The sequence below is a fragment of the Anoplophora glabripennis genome, unplaced genomic scaffold, assembly GCF_000390285.2.
Source record: "Anoplophora glabripennis isolate ALB-LARVAE unplaced genomic scaffold, Agla_2.0 scaffold93, whole genome shotgun sequence".
Taxonomy (NCBI): domain Eukaryota; kingdom Metazoa; phylum Arthropoda; class Insecta; order Coleoptera; family Cerambycidae; genus Anoplophora; species Anoplophora glabripennis.
In genome coordinates, this window is record NW_019416235.1 from 461,330 (window position 1) to 475,722 (window position 14,393).

Genomic DNA, 14,393 nt, shown 5'->3' on the forward strand with positions numbered 1-14,393 from the left:
TTTAACCTACTTCAACAATTTCGCGACATTTAACCCACTACGATAATGTCGGGACATTTAACCCACTCCAACAATATCGGGATATTTAACCTACTTCAACAATTTCGGGACATTTAACCCTCTTCGACAGTATCGGGACATTTAACCCACTTCGACAGTATCGGGACATTTAACCCACTCAAAACATATACACATTACGGGACCTTTAACCCATTGAAATACATCGGTAGCAAGGGGACCCTTAACTCACTATATTGACATAAATGATATTGGGCGAAAAGCATTCTTAACACCGATAATTCAGACTACTGAAGATTATCGGTCCAACATAAATCTTGCAGCTGATAAAAATGTACTCACCCAACTAACAAAAGTAACAACCACCAAACTAAAATAATATCCAAAATGAACCTATCCAGAGAAATAACAATTAACACCAAACAACAAACTAATAGACTGACACCTCTCAATCACGTACTCCCCGTTCAGTCTACTCCAACGGCCAACCACTTTGTTACATATTATAGTTTTAATGAGCAAAATTTGATAAAAATGCTTCAGAAATAAAAATTCAAGAGGGTTAAATCAGGCCACCTATGGGGTGGTAAGTTAGGAGAGGTTATAAATACCAAAACAGCTGTTTGGACACTTTTGAATAGCCAACCAATAATTTTTTTCAGGTATTTACTGGTTTTTACTACACTTTTGAAAAATTAAAAATATGTGTTTACTTTACTCTGCTATTTTAAACAATTTATTTATGTTTCTAGTTATGTTTATTACAATTAGCGAAACATTTCTGTAAGTATAGAAAGTGACAAATTTGTCATTTTGACAAGTGTACAATAATATTACAATAAAAATAACAAATACAGGGTGTTAATGAACTTATATAAAAAATTTAAAGAACTGAGTTAATTGATGTCACAAACTTATATCGGAAGTTTAAGGTCATACAGAAAAAAGCTAATTAAAAATGTGTTTAAAACTGTTTTGGAACTGCTGAAATACATGTATTTTATCGCGGCGAGTACTTACAGATTCTCTAACACTTTTTACGAGTTTGTAGGTTTGTTATGAAGCCGGACTGTATTCGACATTGTTGTAGTGATTGCTGTGCTGTTTTTCGAAAGTACAATTAATAGCCGTATTTCTAAGTTTTCTTTTGAAAATGGCGCATTTATTTAGCAATCGCAAATATTATGATATGCTCATAATTTATGGCGAAGCAAACGAAAATGTCTACAGAGTTTGTCAAGTGTGTCGTGCAAGATATCCTGAACGACGTGCCCCCGCAACGCGAATATTTGTTGCTGCAGCGTTTTGGACACCGATGAAGTACAACCGCGTCGAGGTCGCGAGGGTGGCCCAGAGCGACAACTAAGAATCTTAAATGTCGAGGAGATGATTTTAGATCTCGTCGAAGAAGATCCGCATCATAACACCAGAAGTATTGCACAGCAAGTAAATATTTCGCATCCTGTTGTGTGGCGAACATTAGAGAAGCTCAGTTGTATCCATTTCATATTCAACGTGTTCAAGCGCTTACTCTTGAGGATTTTCCACTACGTCGTGGTTTTTGCGAATGGTTGCTTCAGGAACATGCAAGAAATGTTCGGCAAAATATGTGGTTACTGCGTGACGAAGCCCCCGCTCACTTTCTTCGGAAAGTGCGCAACATTCCTTTTCGATTGCTATATAGGCAGCCTACTTAGATGCATGCCCCCCCCCTCGCGGTCCTTGGACCTCACCCCTTTAGACGTTTTTTGGGGATATGTCGAAAATTGTTGTGTATTCGACGGAAGTTCGTGATATCGACCAACTGCGATATCGTATTGCCGAAACTTGTAATACGATTCGAGAGAACGTGGCAATGTTGCAACGCGTGCGAGCGAATTGGATACGTCGCGCTGAAGCTTGTGTGCAAGCAAATGGTGGGTGGTACATCAAACATCTATGAAAATCAGCAGTTCTCAAAAAGTGGCTCCTTGCAATGTTGAAGTAAGTCAGATTTTGAAATTACATTTTACTCAACACAAATCTGTGTATTTACCTGATTTTGACATAACGGACGTGTAGCAAAAATATTTGACACAAGTTCATTGATACCCTGTAGATTAAATAACAAAACCTGGTAAGAGTATCTACAAGTATTTGAAAATCAAAACAGCCCTTTTGATACCTTTGAGTAATTAAAATTTTTTCAGGATATTTATTTTTTGCTAAAAAAAAATATATTTATGTTGGATTGATTGAAAGAAGTATCTTACACAAACATTTCTTGTCAATGCAGTAGAAGAATAAGTTCAGGAAAAATTTAAATTATCAAAAAAATAAAACATCTGTGAAACTTTGAAGATACTACCAATTCGTTGCAATTAAATCCAGTGTACTGTAGATTTATCCACTAGTATTGGCCGTTGGCTGGCACTGCCAACTTAGTAATATAATAAGAGATCCCTTTAAATTATTTTGGGTAATTCCCATGAAAAATTTAGCATGTGGTAACGACCTGATTGTTTGAAGGCCTGCACCTTTGTACCCGCCTAATATTTTCTCCATTTTCATACAAAAATTTGTTAAGTTTTAAATTTTTCCGGGTAACTCTGTAATTATGTCCCGGAAGACTTGGGATTCCCGACCTTTTCAAGTTTTCCCTAAACCTGAGAACCCTGTTACATGACCCCGCCAACCAATGATTCAGATAGAGTAGCGATGAAGTGACAGAACAACTCGATAGTTTTTGTTAAAAGCAGGCACACACACACACACACACCTCTTGAGTTCCTTTAGTTGACATTGTATCCCTCATTAATATTTAAGCACGTATGCCTTTGAAAACTCGTGTTCTATTGTTCGTTATAAATTAAATTTGCTAGGTAAAATAAAACGAAGAGCGCTAAGGAGCAGGCTCTTGCTTAAAACTACTTTAATACATTAAAACAAACTACTAAAGTTGTATTAAGATGGTATTATTCTGATAGTCAACAATTTCGTACGAAAATTCAAATTTAACTTGAAGTGAATATCTGGCTTTTACGGCACAGTGTTACATTACAGTGCACGACTGCCTCCAATATTTAACGCTTGCTATCTTTCGAAACTTCCTTCTTGTTTTTCATTTGTAAAAAAGTGACCGCATATTCATATTTCGGATTTGTTTCCGTATCTGCTGCAGCAGAGGAAGAAAAATCAACATGGCCGCCTACGTACAACTAAATGCGTACCTAAATTAAATTTATGAACACATCATAAGCAACTTCAAATACAAATGCGATTAACCGTGATAAATAAGCTACAATTCCATCCACATATTCGTTCGGATGGTAAACAGTGCAATATTTGTCGTGGAACAATTGCAGTAGATATCATTGTATTTATTTGAATGTTTTGTTAAAAGCATTTACAAGTTATGTATTCGTCCTAAAATTTGTATTTCAGTACGTGAAAAAATAATAATGACAAAAATCCAAATAAACATCATCTGCGTCAGAAAATCAATATTTTCTTACTACAGCAAACCCTCGATTGTTTGTGGTACCAAAAATCCTATTAGAACCCAAATAGAAGACGTGCATGCGTTATATTACATGCATATTTCGTACACATATACTATAACGCACAACTTTGATACATGTATAGTATACCAAAAATCCCCTTAAGAAATCAAATAGAGAGCGTAGATATAACGTACATGGCTTATATTACATCATATGACGTACATATACAATATAATGTACAACTTTGATACATATCTATAATACACCAAAAAACCTATTAAGAATCCAAATAGAAAAGGTACATGTAATGTACATGCGTTATACTACACATACATGTACATACATACATACGTAATATAACGTACACCTTTGATATATCAAAAATCCTATTAAGAACCCAAATAGCGAATGTACATATAACGCCCTTGCCTTATATTACATGGATATAACGCACATGTATAATTTAACGTACACTTGATTATAACGTACAAATTCACTTGTCAATTTAACATTTTTCTTCCCTCGATTTTCCTTGTTTTTATAAGGCTTAATTGTAACTTTATTCTATGCTCTTAACGTTTCTTGTAAGTTATAGTATATTCCTTTAACGTTCGATTGAAAATTCCTATAATTTAATACGTAATATTTTCAAACTCTGACTAAATTATTTTAACGATTTTTAAACCATCATGTTCTCACTGGGCGCCTTAAAACAGACAAATATATTATTTATTTTATTTTATAAAATATGTATAGTGAAAACATATACAAACACACAATATAACGTACAGTCGGTTATGACTAATTCCGATAAAAAGGAAAAATTTGTAGATTGTAATAGTTATATATGCATTTATAATTTAGTTTCTACGTGCTACAGTTTTAGTTTCTACTGTTTTTACAGTGTACTTCTCATATAAACGTACTTATTTTAGTTCTTATTAATAGATTATTATCTTGATACAACAAAACCGTTTTTGTACATGAATAGAAAAGTTACATATAACGTACTTGAATATAACTTTCTCATATAACGTACACTTGGCTAGAATGTACGTATTATTCGATACCAGAGAACATGATGTTTGCATTCATTATTGTTTTGTGAGTGATGTGATGGCTTTTCCGATATAACGTTTTAATTTATTTAATTTCTAAAACGTGATTTAAACGTATTAATCTTAACATACACATGTTTATTTACAAATTATTACGATATAGGCGATTTTTACTGTATTACAATAATATAAAGAATTTAGTAGTGCCTGTTTGTTTCTAAATTTTGGAACTTCCATATTGATCGGGTTTACTATAATTAGAAAGACATCAGGAAAAGATTTCTACTGCTTTTACAGTATACTTTTTGTATAAACGTACCAATTTTAGTTTTCAGTAATAGAATGTAGAAAATCAATATTCTCTTGATACAACGAAACCGCGTTTGTACATGAATAGAAAAGTTATTTATAACGTACATGAATATAACTTTCTCATATAACGTACACTTGGCTAGAACGTACGTATTATTCGATACCAGAAAATATGATGTTTGCTTTCATTATTGTTTTGTGAGGTTATGTGATGACTTTTCTGATACAACGTTTCAATTTATTTAATTTCTAAAACGTGATTTAAACGTACACATTTTTCCTTATAAAATGTTGCAATATATGCGATTTTTACTGTATTACAATGATATAAAGAATTTAGTAGTGCCTGTTTGCTTCCAAATTGTGGAACTTCCATATCGATCGGGTTTACTATAATTAGAAAGACATCAGGAAAAGATTTCCGAGTAATTTCAAACTTGGTCGAGATATAGCAGTGAAGTACAGATAATTATATGAGATAAATAATTAACTGTAACGAGATAATGAACGTGGGGGATTGAAAAAGTCATAGTTGTATTATTCTGAGTCATTTAGTTAAAAGACCGTAATAATGCGCGGGATAATGTCCGCATTGCGTGCATGGGCGCCAATTTTTATTAGCGATTTAAACAAAGTTGGCAGATTGATACAAATAGGTTATGTCCGTTACTGTGCAGTTTAATACTGGACATCTCAAATGCCATAAAATGGACTATAAAAGTTAAGACTAAAAATACGATTGTAGGACAATAACAAGTAAAAAGTATTAAAAGTTTACATCGTTACTTTGGTATATGAGAAAAATTAAAGACGGTATTCGGTATGAAGAGGGAATGCACATACGAGTAGGTATCACCTGAATAAAAGATCAGGCCGAACTGTAAGTATAGAAAGTTTTAAGATAAATAAAAACTCGTCGAAGATACTGCCTTTTCAAACTTCATTATATATTGAGGTTAAGGATTAACGATTTAATAACCTTAAATAATACTTTTTATGGAAATATATGCAGGGGTACTTTTTTAGTAAAAGCTTTAATTAAAAATAATGGTGTAACACTCACTTGTAACAGCTCTATAATGAAGCACAATTTTGAAGCACGGAGGTAATCTCATTCATTTTAAATTGTTGAAAAAAATATAATCTTTTACACATTAACTGTAGTAGGATCGTATTCGATGCAAAGTAGAGCAAAAAATTGTCGGTCTTTTATGTAAGGAAAATCGTGTCGTCATTTTTAGGACTCGTAAGATGAACCATTTCAAATTTAAAATGAAATTGAATGTAAAATCTGAAATACCGCATCATACGCAATGTGTTCTAGTAGTAGCTGTAGTCGACCAGGTACATCGAGTATGTACGAAGTGGTCGGTTATGCGTCAAATACTAACCTGGCGAGCTTGGCCATAAATCAGAGAGCGCCTCCAAAAACAAGTAAACAGTGGCGCGTACAGAGGTAAAATGTAGTACATATGTGGAATTTAAAAAACAAATTGGATTTATAGTAAATTATACAGGGTGATTCAGAACTTATCCAAAAAAAAAATTCTGGATGTACAGGGTGATTCACTATATTTTGACCCCCCTTTAACTTTTTTGTTTTAAGAGTTATAAAAAAATGTGAAATATAAAAGTTGCACGAGTTTTTATGAATTTTTATAAAATGATAGTAGAAAAACAAATGAAGTCCAAACAAAATGGCCGCGGCTATTAACTTTGTTAAGTTAAATGGAACACCCTGAATATTTTTACATATTTGGATAGAACGTTCCCTGTAGAGCATAGCCATATAGGATTTGTTGGGTCCATCTCTAACAATAAGCAAGATATTTCTAAAAAACGAAAAGAAGGTTTTTTATTAAGAAAATAAGACATCTTGTAATTGTTAAACCCTTTTCAGGCATGTCTGCCTTTTTTCAATTACGTAAGGATTTACAGATTTAATTATAATATATTTTGACAGAACCGACATTGATATGGTCCAAAATGCATGTAGATATTGTAATTTCACTAATTAGAGACAGGCCTAATTACTCATGGACAATGTTATGTGGTAGGCCGTGACAGTGACAGGTAATGTCATGACAACCTTGTTATATTGTTTGACAGTTTGTATTATTCTCATATATTAAAATTTGATAGCTCCGTCCGCGTTATTTAATTAAAATGGGTTACACAGAAGTAGAAAATTGAAATATTATAGTAATTAAAATAGAGCAAAGTTATTCTCCATACTCTATTTTAATTCTAAATAATTTACAAATTCAACTACTTTTGCCTTTATTAATTAATAAAATTAATTTATGTTTTTAAATGATAAAATCATTTGACATACCCGATGTTGCAATGTTACAACAACAATTGTTCAAAATTTTGTACACCAACGGGTAAACACATTTGGGCCCGTCTTACTCAATTTCTACGAACTAACACAAATGATGTCTTGCTTTGCCATAACAGAAATGCTTCACCATAAATTAAAACGATATCCATCAACTCTGAATTGCTATACACGCAAACCATTTTTGACACTAACTACTAAAAAACTATTGTTAACACGACAGATAAAAGGTAAACACTATCGCAATGACGATTGCAAAATCCGATTTTTGTATTCGGAGTTGCTGAGGCCACGTGGCTCTCCACGCGTATTGCGAATGACGCTAGAGACTACAGTTGTCCAGCTATGTAGTGGTTGAATGTACTATAACTTCAATAATTTTTTCTGGGAAACTACAAGGATTTAACAAAAATTTTTTTACGATATTGACTCAATTTCTCATGCCGCATCTATTCCCAAATTTTTTTGGATAAGTTGTGAATCACCCTGTATTTAAAATAAATAGTTTATGAGAATAAAGGAATTTTTGTAGGAACAGGGGTGCCAGACGTGAACTGATCACTTCATCCCTTCATAATGCATAAAGAAATTATTCAATTTCTAAACCCTTTAAAACCGTACTGCACTGGACCCCTTGACAGGCAATGATTTATTACTTTGCATCGAATATGATCCTACTATAGAGAGGTACACTTATGAATATTAATTAAAGAGAATATATTGAATGTTTTTTAATTGCAAATTCTGATTCCGCAAGACTTTTATACTGAAATTTTTACAAAAAATTAGAAAAGTGTTATACAACTAGAAACAAAAATAATATATGGAAAAACTGAAAGTATCAGATTTTATTTTCCTCGAATATATTAAATTAAATTGTGTGAGTTGGGAGAATTAAAACAAATAAAAATTATTGTAATATTTGCGGACGCCGTAAAGGTTGTTCTTGTTCGTTTCCGTCGAGTGATTTTGCGCGCGTCCCGTTGCCTGATTTCCGTGAAAACGGTCAAATTGGCTATGAAAACAGTATAATTCGATGGTTTTATTTTGTTCCAGGTCGCTTGGATGCACTTCGAACAATCAGCAATTTTAACAGTGCACAATCATGTCATAACGAGGAATCCACGTATCAGCGTGACCCACGACAAGCACAGGACGTGGTTCTTACATATAAGCAACGTCCAGGAGGAGGACAAAGGCCGCTACATGTGTCAAATCAATACCGTCACTGCCAAAACTCAACTTGGGTACCTGCATGTTGTTGGTAAGTTGATTTATGCTTTAATTAACTTAGGGAACTAGGAAATGATGTGGCTGGCGAAATTCCTATGCTCACTTTTCGCCATCCCACTCCTGATGTACAGGCGAACACAAACATGGGAATTATAATTTACACGCTGCCCGTTAAATTAGAATAAGTTAACGCATAGGCTTTAGATTATTTAAACCTGGCAATAAAAGTCCGGTCTAAAACACTAAATCAATCCGAGGTCGTAAAATATAAAAATATATTTCGCTTTTATACGTAAGTGTAATTACGGATAAATGTTATCAATAAATATATTATTAACGCGTATTATGGTGAATAAATTAATGTTATAACCGAATACGTAACGATGCCATATGCTAGAAATCATTGGTTTATTTATATCAATCAGTATCCATACTTTATACAACGGCAGCTATAAAATTGATTTAGCTCATAAACACAAATATTGTATGTACTATATTTATCCTTTGTGTTCTGTGTATTGTAGTCCTGTAACAAAAGTCGTAATTCTATTTGCTCATACAATTAGTTTTCTTTAGAAGAACCATGTAAAACTTCATAACATAAAATGTTGTGCATTCATCAGATACGTTCTAAAGCTTAGAATACATTATTAACAAGTATCACGTCCTTTGTTGGATATGTTAAATAATAAATAAAAACAAGGGTTGATGTCTCAACACTCTAACGGCTAACTAGGTCTATAAGACGCGTGTTATGTCATTAATTAAGCATGTTATGGGCTTCTGAGGAGACATCAGAATGAAGGGGTTTACGAAAATTCATTCCATGTGTTAAAGTTGATTTCTTTCCTCGTTATTTATGGTATTATGGCTTTAAATAAAGAGAGTGATATGTTTAGGTTATCGCGAGTTAATTTTCGGAAAATATTGGAATTCATAATCTCATTGCACCATAACCCCATAACATCATAATCCTATAACCCCATAGCTCCGTAACCCCGTAACCCCGTAACTTGTTATTTGAACGATTTTGATCGCGAAAAGTCACGATTCATAACTGCACAGTCAAGGAAGTACTATTACGTTTTTTCAGTATAGATACAAAGAGAATAAGTTCATACATATAAAAAAAATTAAACAAGCTTTTAGTGACGTCATTTTATTTTCGTATTCTTCTCAACAAACCCTTTCATTTGATACCCATCATGGGGGTGCATAACAATAACTGGTCCGCCATCTTTGGGAGTCCGCCATATTGGATATGGGATGGCGTCACTTAGCTAACCGTGCATTGTCATCTAAACTAAACGTGTATGCAAAATTTCAGCTCAATCGGTTGAGGACAACTGTTTTAAAATTCAGTTGCAAGATTCGACTCATACTAACAAGGAAAGTTGCAAAGGCAAAGCTTGTAATAAAAAGTCCTGGGTGACTTTATAACACAAATCTGTATGCCCCAGGTCATGGGTCTACAGGAGCATGTGTGCACCGGGATAAAGAATTACGAAGTTACAACACACTTAATTCCTCAGAGTTGGCGTTATACATATTCGTACACCCAGAACTATAGGGTTATGGGGTTATTGGGTTATAGAAACCTTCAAACCCTTTACGTGTAAAATTTATGCCCCACAGTTTCGTAGTTATACATCTACGCACACCTTGGTTTATGGGGTTACTGGGTCAAGGAAGCCAATCGACAGTCATGTAATTTCGAGCCCTTAACGTATGAGATTCATGTTCTCACAGCACTGTCGTACAGCCCGAGTTTTGGTCACAGTGTTATGGGGTTATGGGGTTACGGGATTATAGAGTTATGGGGTTATGAACCTATAGGGTTATGGTGCAATTCGGACGTTTTCCTAATCACTGACTATTCAGGTTAGTTTGAAATCTCGAAAACCGCTGATCTGGGAACTTAACCCTAGTGCAATGGGGTTTGGAAGGCTGCCAACTTACCCCTGGACCCCTGGTGTGTGAGTTCCATGTTTCACAGTTTCCTGGTTATACATCCACGCGCACCCCGATCTATGGGGTTAAGGAAGCCTGCCAACCTAGTCATGTAATTTTGGACCGTTGAAGTATGAGATCCATGTTCCCACAGCACTCTCGCACAATCCGGGTTATGGGGTCACGGAGTTGTGGGGTTACGGGGTTATGAATCTATCGGGTTATGAGGTTATGTCGCAATGAGGTCGTTGACTATTCAATTCAATTTAAAATCTCGAACATCGATTTCTAGAGAAGTTCTTGATGTTAGGATCGAAACAAGAACTGATTCGGGATCATTTGATTAAAGATTACTACAGATAAGCAACTTTTCCCCGGATCGAATAAGTTGCATATCCCAGTATACGTTGATGTGCGGGCAACAAGGTGTCCATTATCAGCGATGCATTATACCCTGTATGTAAGTTTTAATGGAATATGTACGTTATATCGAGTTACCTTATAATCTGGTGTACGTTAAAATCAGGTCATATACAATTTTAATGCAAGTACGTTATATTTTAGCAAGTTTTCCTGTAATATGAATTCTAGGTTGAAATAAACAAAGATTTTCAATGTTTTTGTCCTGTTTTTCATATAGAACATCAACACTAAGGGAATTTAACACTGTGTGATGTTGTGCGTCAAAGACACATCTAAATATGTATGTAAACAAGAGAGTCCGTCCAATTCACTGAAATAAAAACGTTATATTTTTACAATGTTTCGAATGCTGAATGCTTTGAGTATTGGTGCCTTTGAGCATTTAATTCATTCAAATATTGGATAATCCATCCGAGCTGCTGTCTTAAAGGACTGCTTTACATATCGAAACATTTTTATGTATATTTTATTCTTCAAACATCTCGTTGCACTTAAATCATCGCATCAATGTATTAGATAACTTGTGTTGAGTAAAATGCTGAAAATATATCTGGTCAGCATTTTCCGACCGAAAGATTAGTTGTTACATTGTAAATCTTAAAAGATTGTACTTTTAGTAGCTACTTTTCTTATTCAGGCAAAGTGAAATGTTAAAATGTTTTATAAAAATGGTTTGGAACGGTCGTCCGCGTTATCTTAAAACGAAACAGAGCAAAAATAAAGCTAAGTTGGTCGCGATTTAAGCACCGAAATGTACGAATTATGGATTTAATGGCAAATTTGTAACAAGAAATTCGCGTCCATCTTTCAACGTCATTTCTGGCAACATAAGACAGGAAAATTACTTTTATTACGACACTTGAGATAAACTTAGAAAATAAAACTTTGATAGAGCATCTAATTCAGACAACAAATCTTTAGTAAGCATGCCCCTTTTTCCTTTGCACAAATTAGTCATCGTCCTTGTTTATAAAAGCATTTGCTGTCTCATTTGTATTGTACCGAGGAAAATACATTAGAGAGGGACGGATAACGTATATCTGAGTGCAGCTACCGTCGGCATTGGACTTCAAATAATGGGGCAAATTTCAAATTTGTCTAATGGACGCCAAATTACATCAGTTTAGGAAATAATTCAGAATGCAAACGTTTTTACGAACAGTTTCAACACAACTCCTAACACAACCATTAAAATTGGTACGTTATACAGGGTGTTTGTAAATAAGTGCGAAATATTTTAGGGGGTGGTTGTTGAAGTTATTTTGTGAAAAAAAGGTTTTTTTAATTATTTCAGAGTTTTAAAGATATTGACTCGAAATTTTATGATTGTGTTTTATTTAGAAATATTCACAGCAACCTACTAGATAATGTATCAATAGAAATTAAAAATACACAAAATGTGCGCACGAACGCCACTGGTGCAAGTAGAAATATTCGGATCACCCCAAAATACGCACATTTATCCCTCCAAAGCTTTTTTTCAATTTTCGAGTCAATATCTTTAAAACTTTGAAATAATTAATAAAAATAAATAAAAAATTAAAATTTAAACACTGTATCTCGGAAAAGAAGCATATTTCGACCTACATTTATATGAACTTTTTTCACAAAATAACTTCGGCAACCACCCCCTAAAATATTCGCGTTGTGCGCTGAAATCCGATTTTAGTATTAACGTGCTTGCGATAGTGTTTACATTAGTTTTTCAAGTGTCAAAAATACGTGTATAGCAACTCTTGAGTTGATGGATATCGTTTTAATTCATGGTAAAGCAAAACGACATTTGTGTTTTGGTGAAGCAAGACAACATTTGTGTTAGTTCGTAGAAATTGAACAGATGTTGTAACTTAAAACCACAAATTAATTTTATTAATTAATAATAACAGCTGCAAAAACAGTTGAAGCAGCAGAATACAAATTATTATTTTGGCAATATAATTAATCATAATTATTATCGACTAAAAACTTATATTTTATTTCTTCCTACACGATGTTTGTCGAAAAACTTTTATTTAAACTACTAAAACAAAGCTCAAATCATGGACAAACTATTTAATGCTTATATAAATTTTCCAAAGTTTTCTCCCACTTCCAAAATTTGTTTTCCTTCCTCGTATGTAGAAACAGATCTAGGTCTTCCAGATACGATACGGCTTCTACTGTTTCGAAGCCACTGACGAAGCTTAATGAATTTTCAAGCAGCAGGAACAGAAGACGATTTGGATATGTCTCAGAATACAGACGACGGGCTTCAAGTCCATTACCATTGGCACGTTCATACATAAAATACATGTCTGCCATGTTTGCATTGTTAATAGGCCGTTTTAATCGATCCATGCAAATATCTTCGACTGTTTAGGTTCTAGCGAAAAATGGCCTCTATAAAAGTTAGTAAGGTAATACGGTTTGATCGGAGAAAACTGTTACTGACCTTAAATTACCTTGAAGGTCGCTCAAGGTCAATTCCAAATTTTCAAATAGGAGCCGCTATTTTTGACCTCTGAGGACAACATTACCTTTATTACTGTCAAAATATTAATTTAATTTTTAAATTTACATTTAAATTGACAGCTTCAGAGTGATTATTAAGCATTTGACCTTGAAATGCTTTGTCCAAATCACATATAAAATAACGTAATACCACGTTGAACGTACAACTTTAATTCGGTATTAAAAAGAGGAGTTTCTTTTAATACAAATCAATTTGACATTTAACTGACCTTAAGGTTGAATTTAAGGTCAGTACCAAGTAATTCCTATTATACCCTACAAATTTTAAGGAGGTAATTTTTCGATAGAAACAACTACGCTGGAGTTACTGGCATGAATATTATGTAAAAGGTAATGTTGACCTCATAATGACCTTATGAGGTCATTTTAACCCATGACAAAAGACACCATCTAAACATAAAATTTTCCGCTCTTCAATTCCGGGGTCAAAAATGGGGTTCCTATATGAAAATTTGAAATTGGCCTTGACCGGTGACCTCAAGGTTAAAGGGGGGAGGGTCAATTAGGCCGGTTCATTTTTGGCCAAAAAAAGAAAACATTTTTTTTATTATTTATATCCAATAACTAATCGATTCCACCCCAAACGGGACCTCCCCCCTCAAGGTCAATTTAGAGGTCAGATTGAGAAAAAGTGCTTTTAATCAAAGGATCTCGGAGTTCAGGTTTTTTGGGTCGCTGATTCCGGATCGGAGGTAAGTTTATTTGTATCGGGCCATTTTAAGGTTATTTCAAGGTCACTTCAAGGTCAAATTGAGAAAAAGCCGAGCAATCAAGTCCAACCACCTGTTATACAGGATTTTGGGATCGCTGTGTTCTAATCCGAGGTCAGTTTGTCTGTATCAGGTTATTTGAAGGTCGTCTCAAGGTCATTTCAAGATCAAGTTGAGAAAAGCCAAGCAATTAAGTCTAACCGCTTGTTATACACGTATTTGGAGTTGCCGAGTTCAAATCTGAGGTCAGTTTGTCTGTGTCAGGTCATTTGAAGGCCATTTTAAGGTCATTAGAAAGTTAATTTATGGAATAAACCCTGGAATCAATCACCGTTCTTATAGTCTCTAGGCCTAC

At 34.1% G+C, this 14,393-nt stretch overlaps 1 protein-coding gene across 2 annotated transcripts in view; it reads left to right on the forward strand.

Moving 5' to 3' along the window:
* Nucleotides 1-14,393, forward strand: part of LOC108903632 (neurotrimin-like) — a 360,822-nt gene that overhangs the window by 219,103 nt on the left and 127,326 nt on the right. For both annotated transcript variants that reach the window (XM_018705868.1, XM_018705869.1), the window contains exon 3: nt 8,268-8,475. In XM_018705868.1, the coding sequence (XP_018561384.1) occupies nt 8,268-8,475 (208 nt within the window). The remainder of the gene's footprint in view (nt 1-8,267; nt 8,476-14,393) is intronic.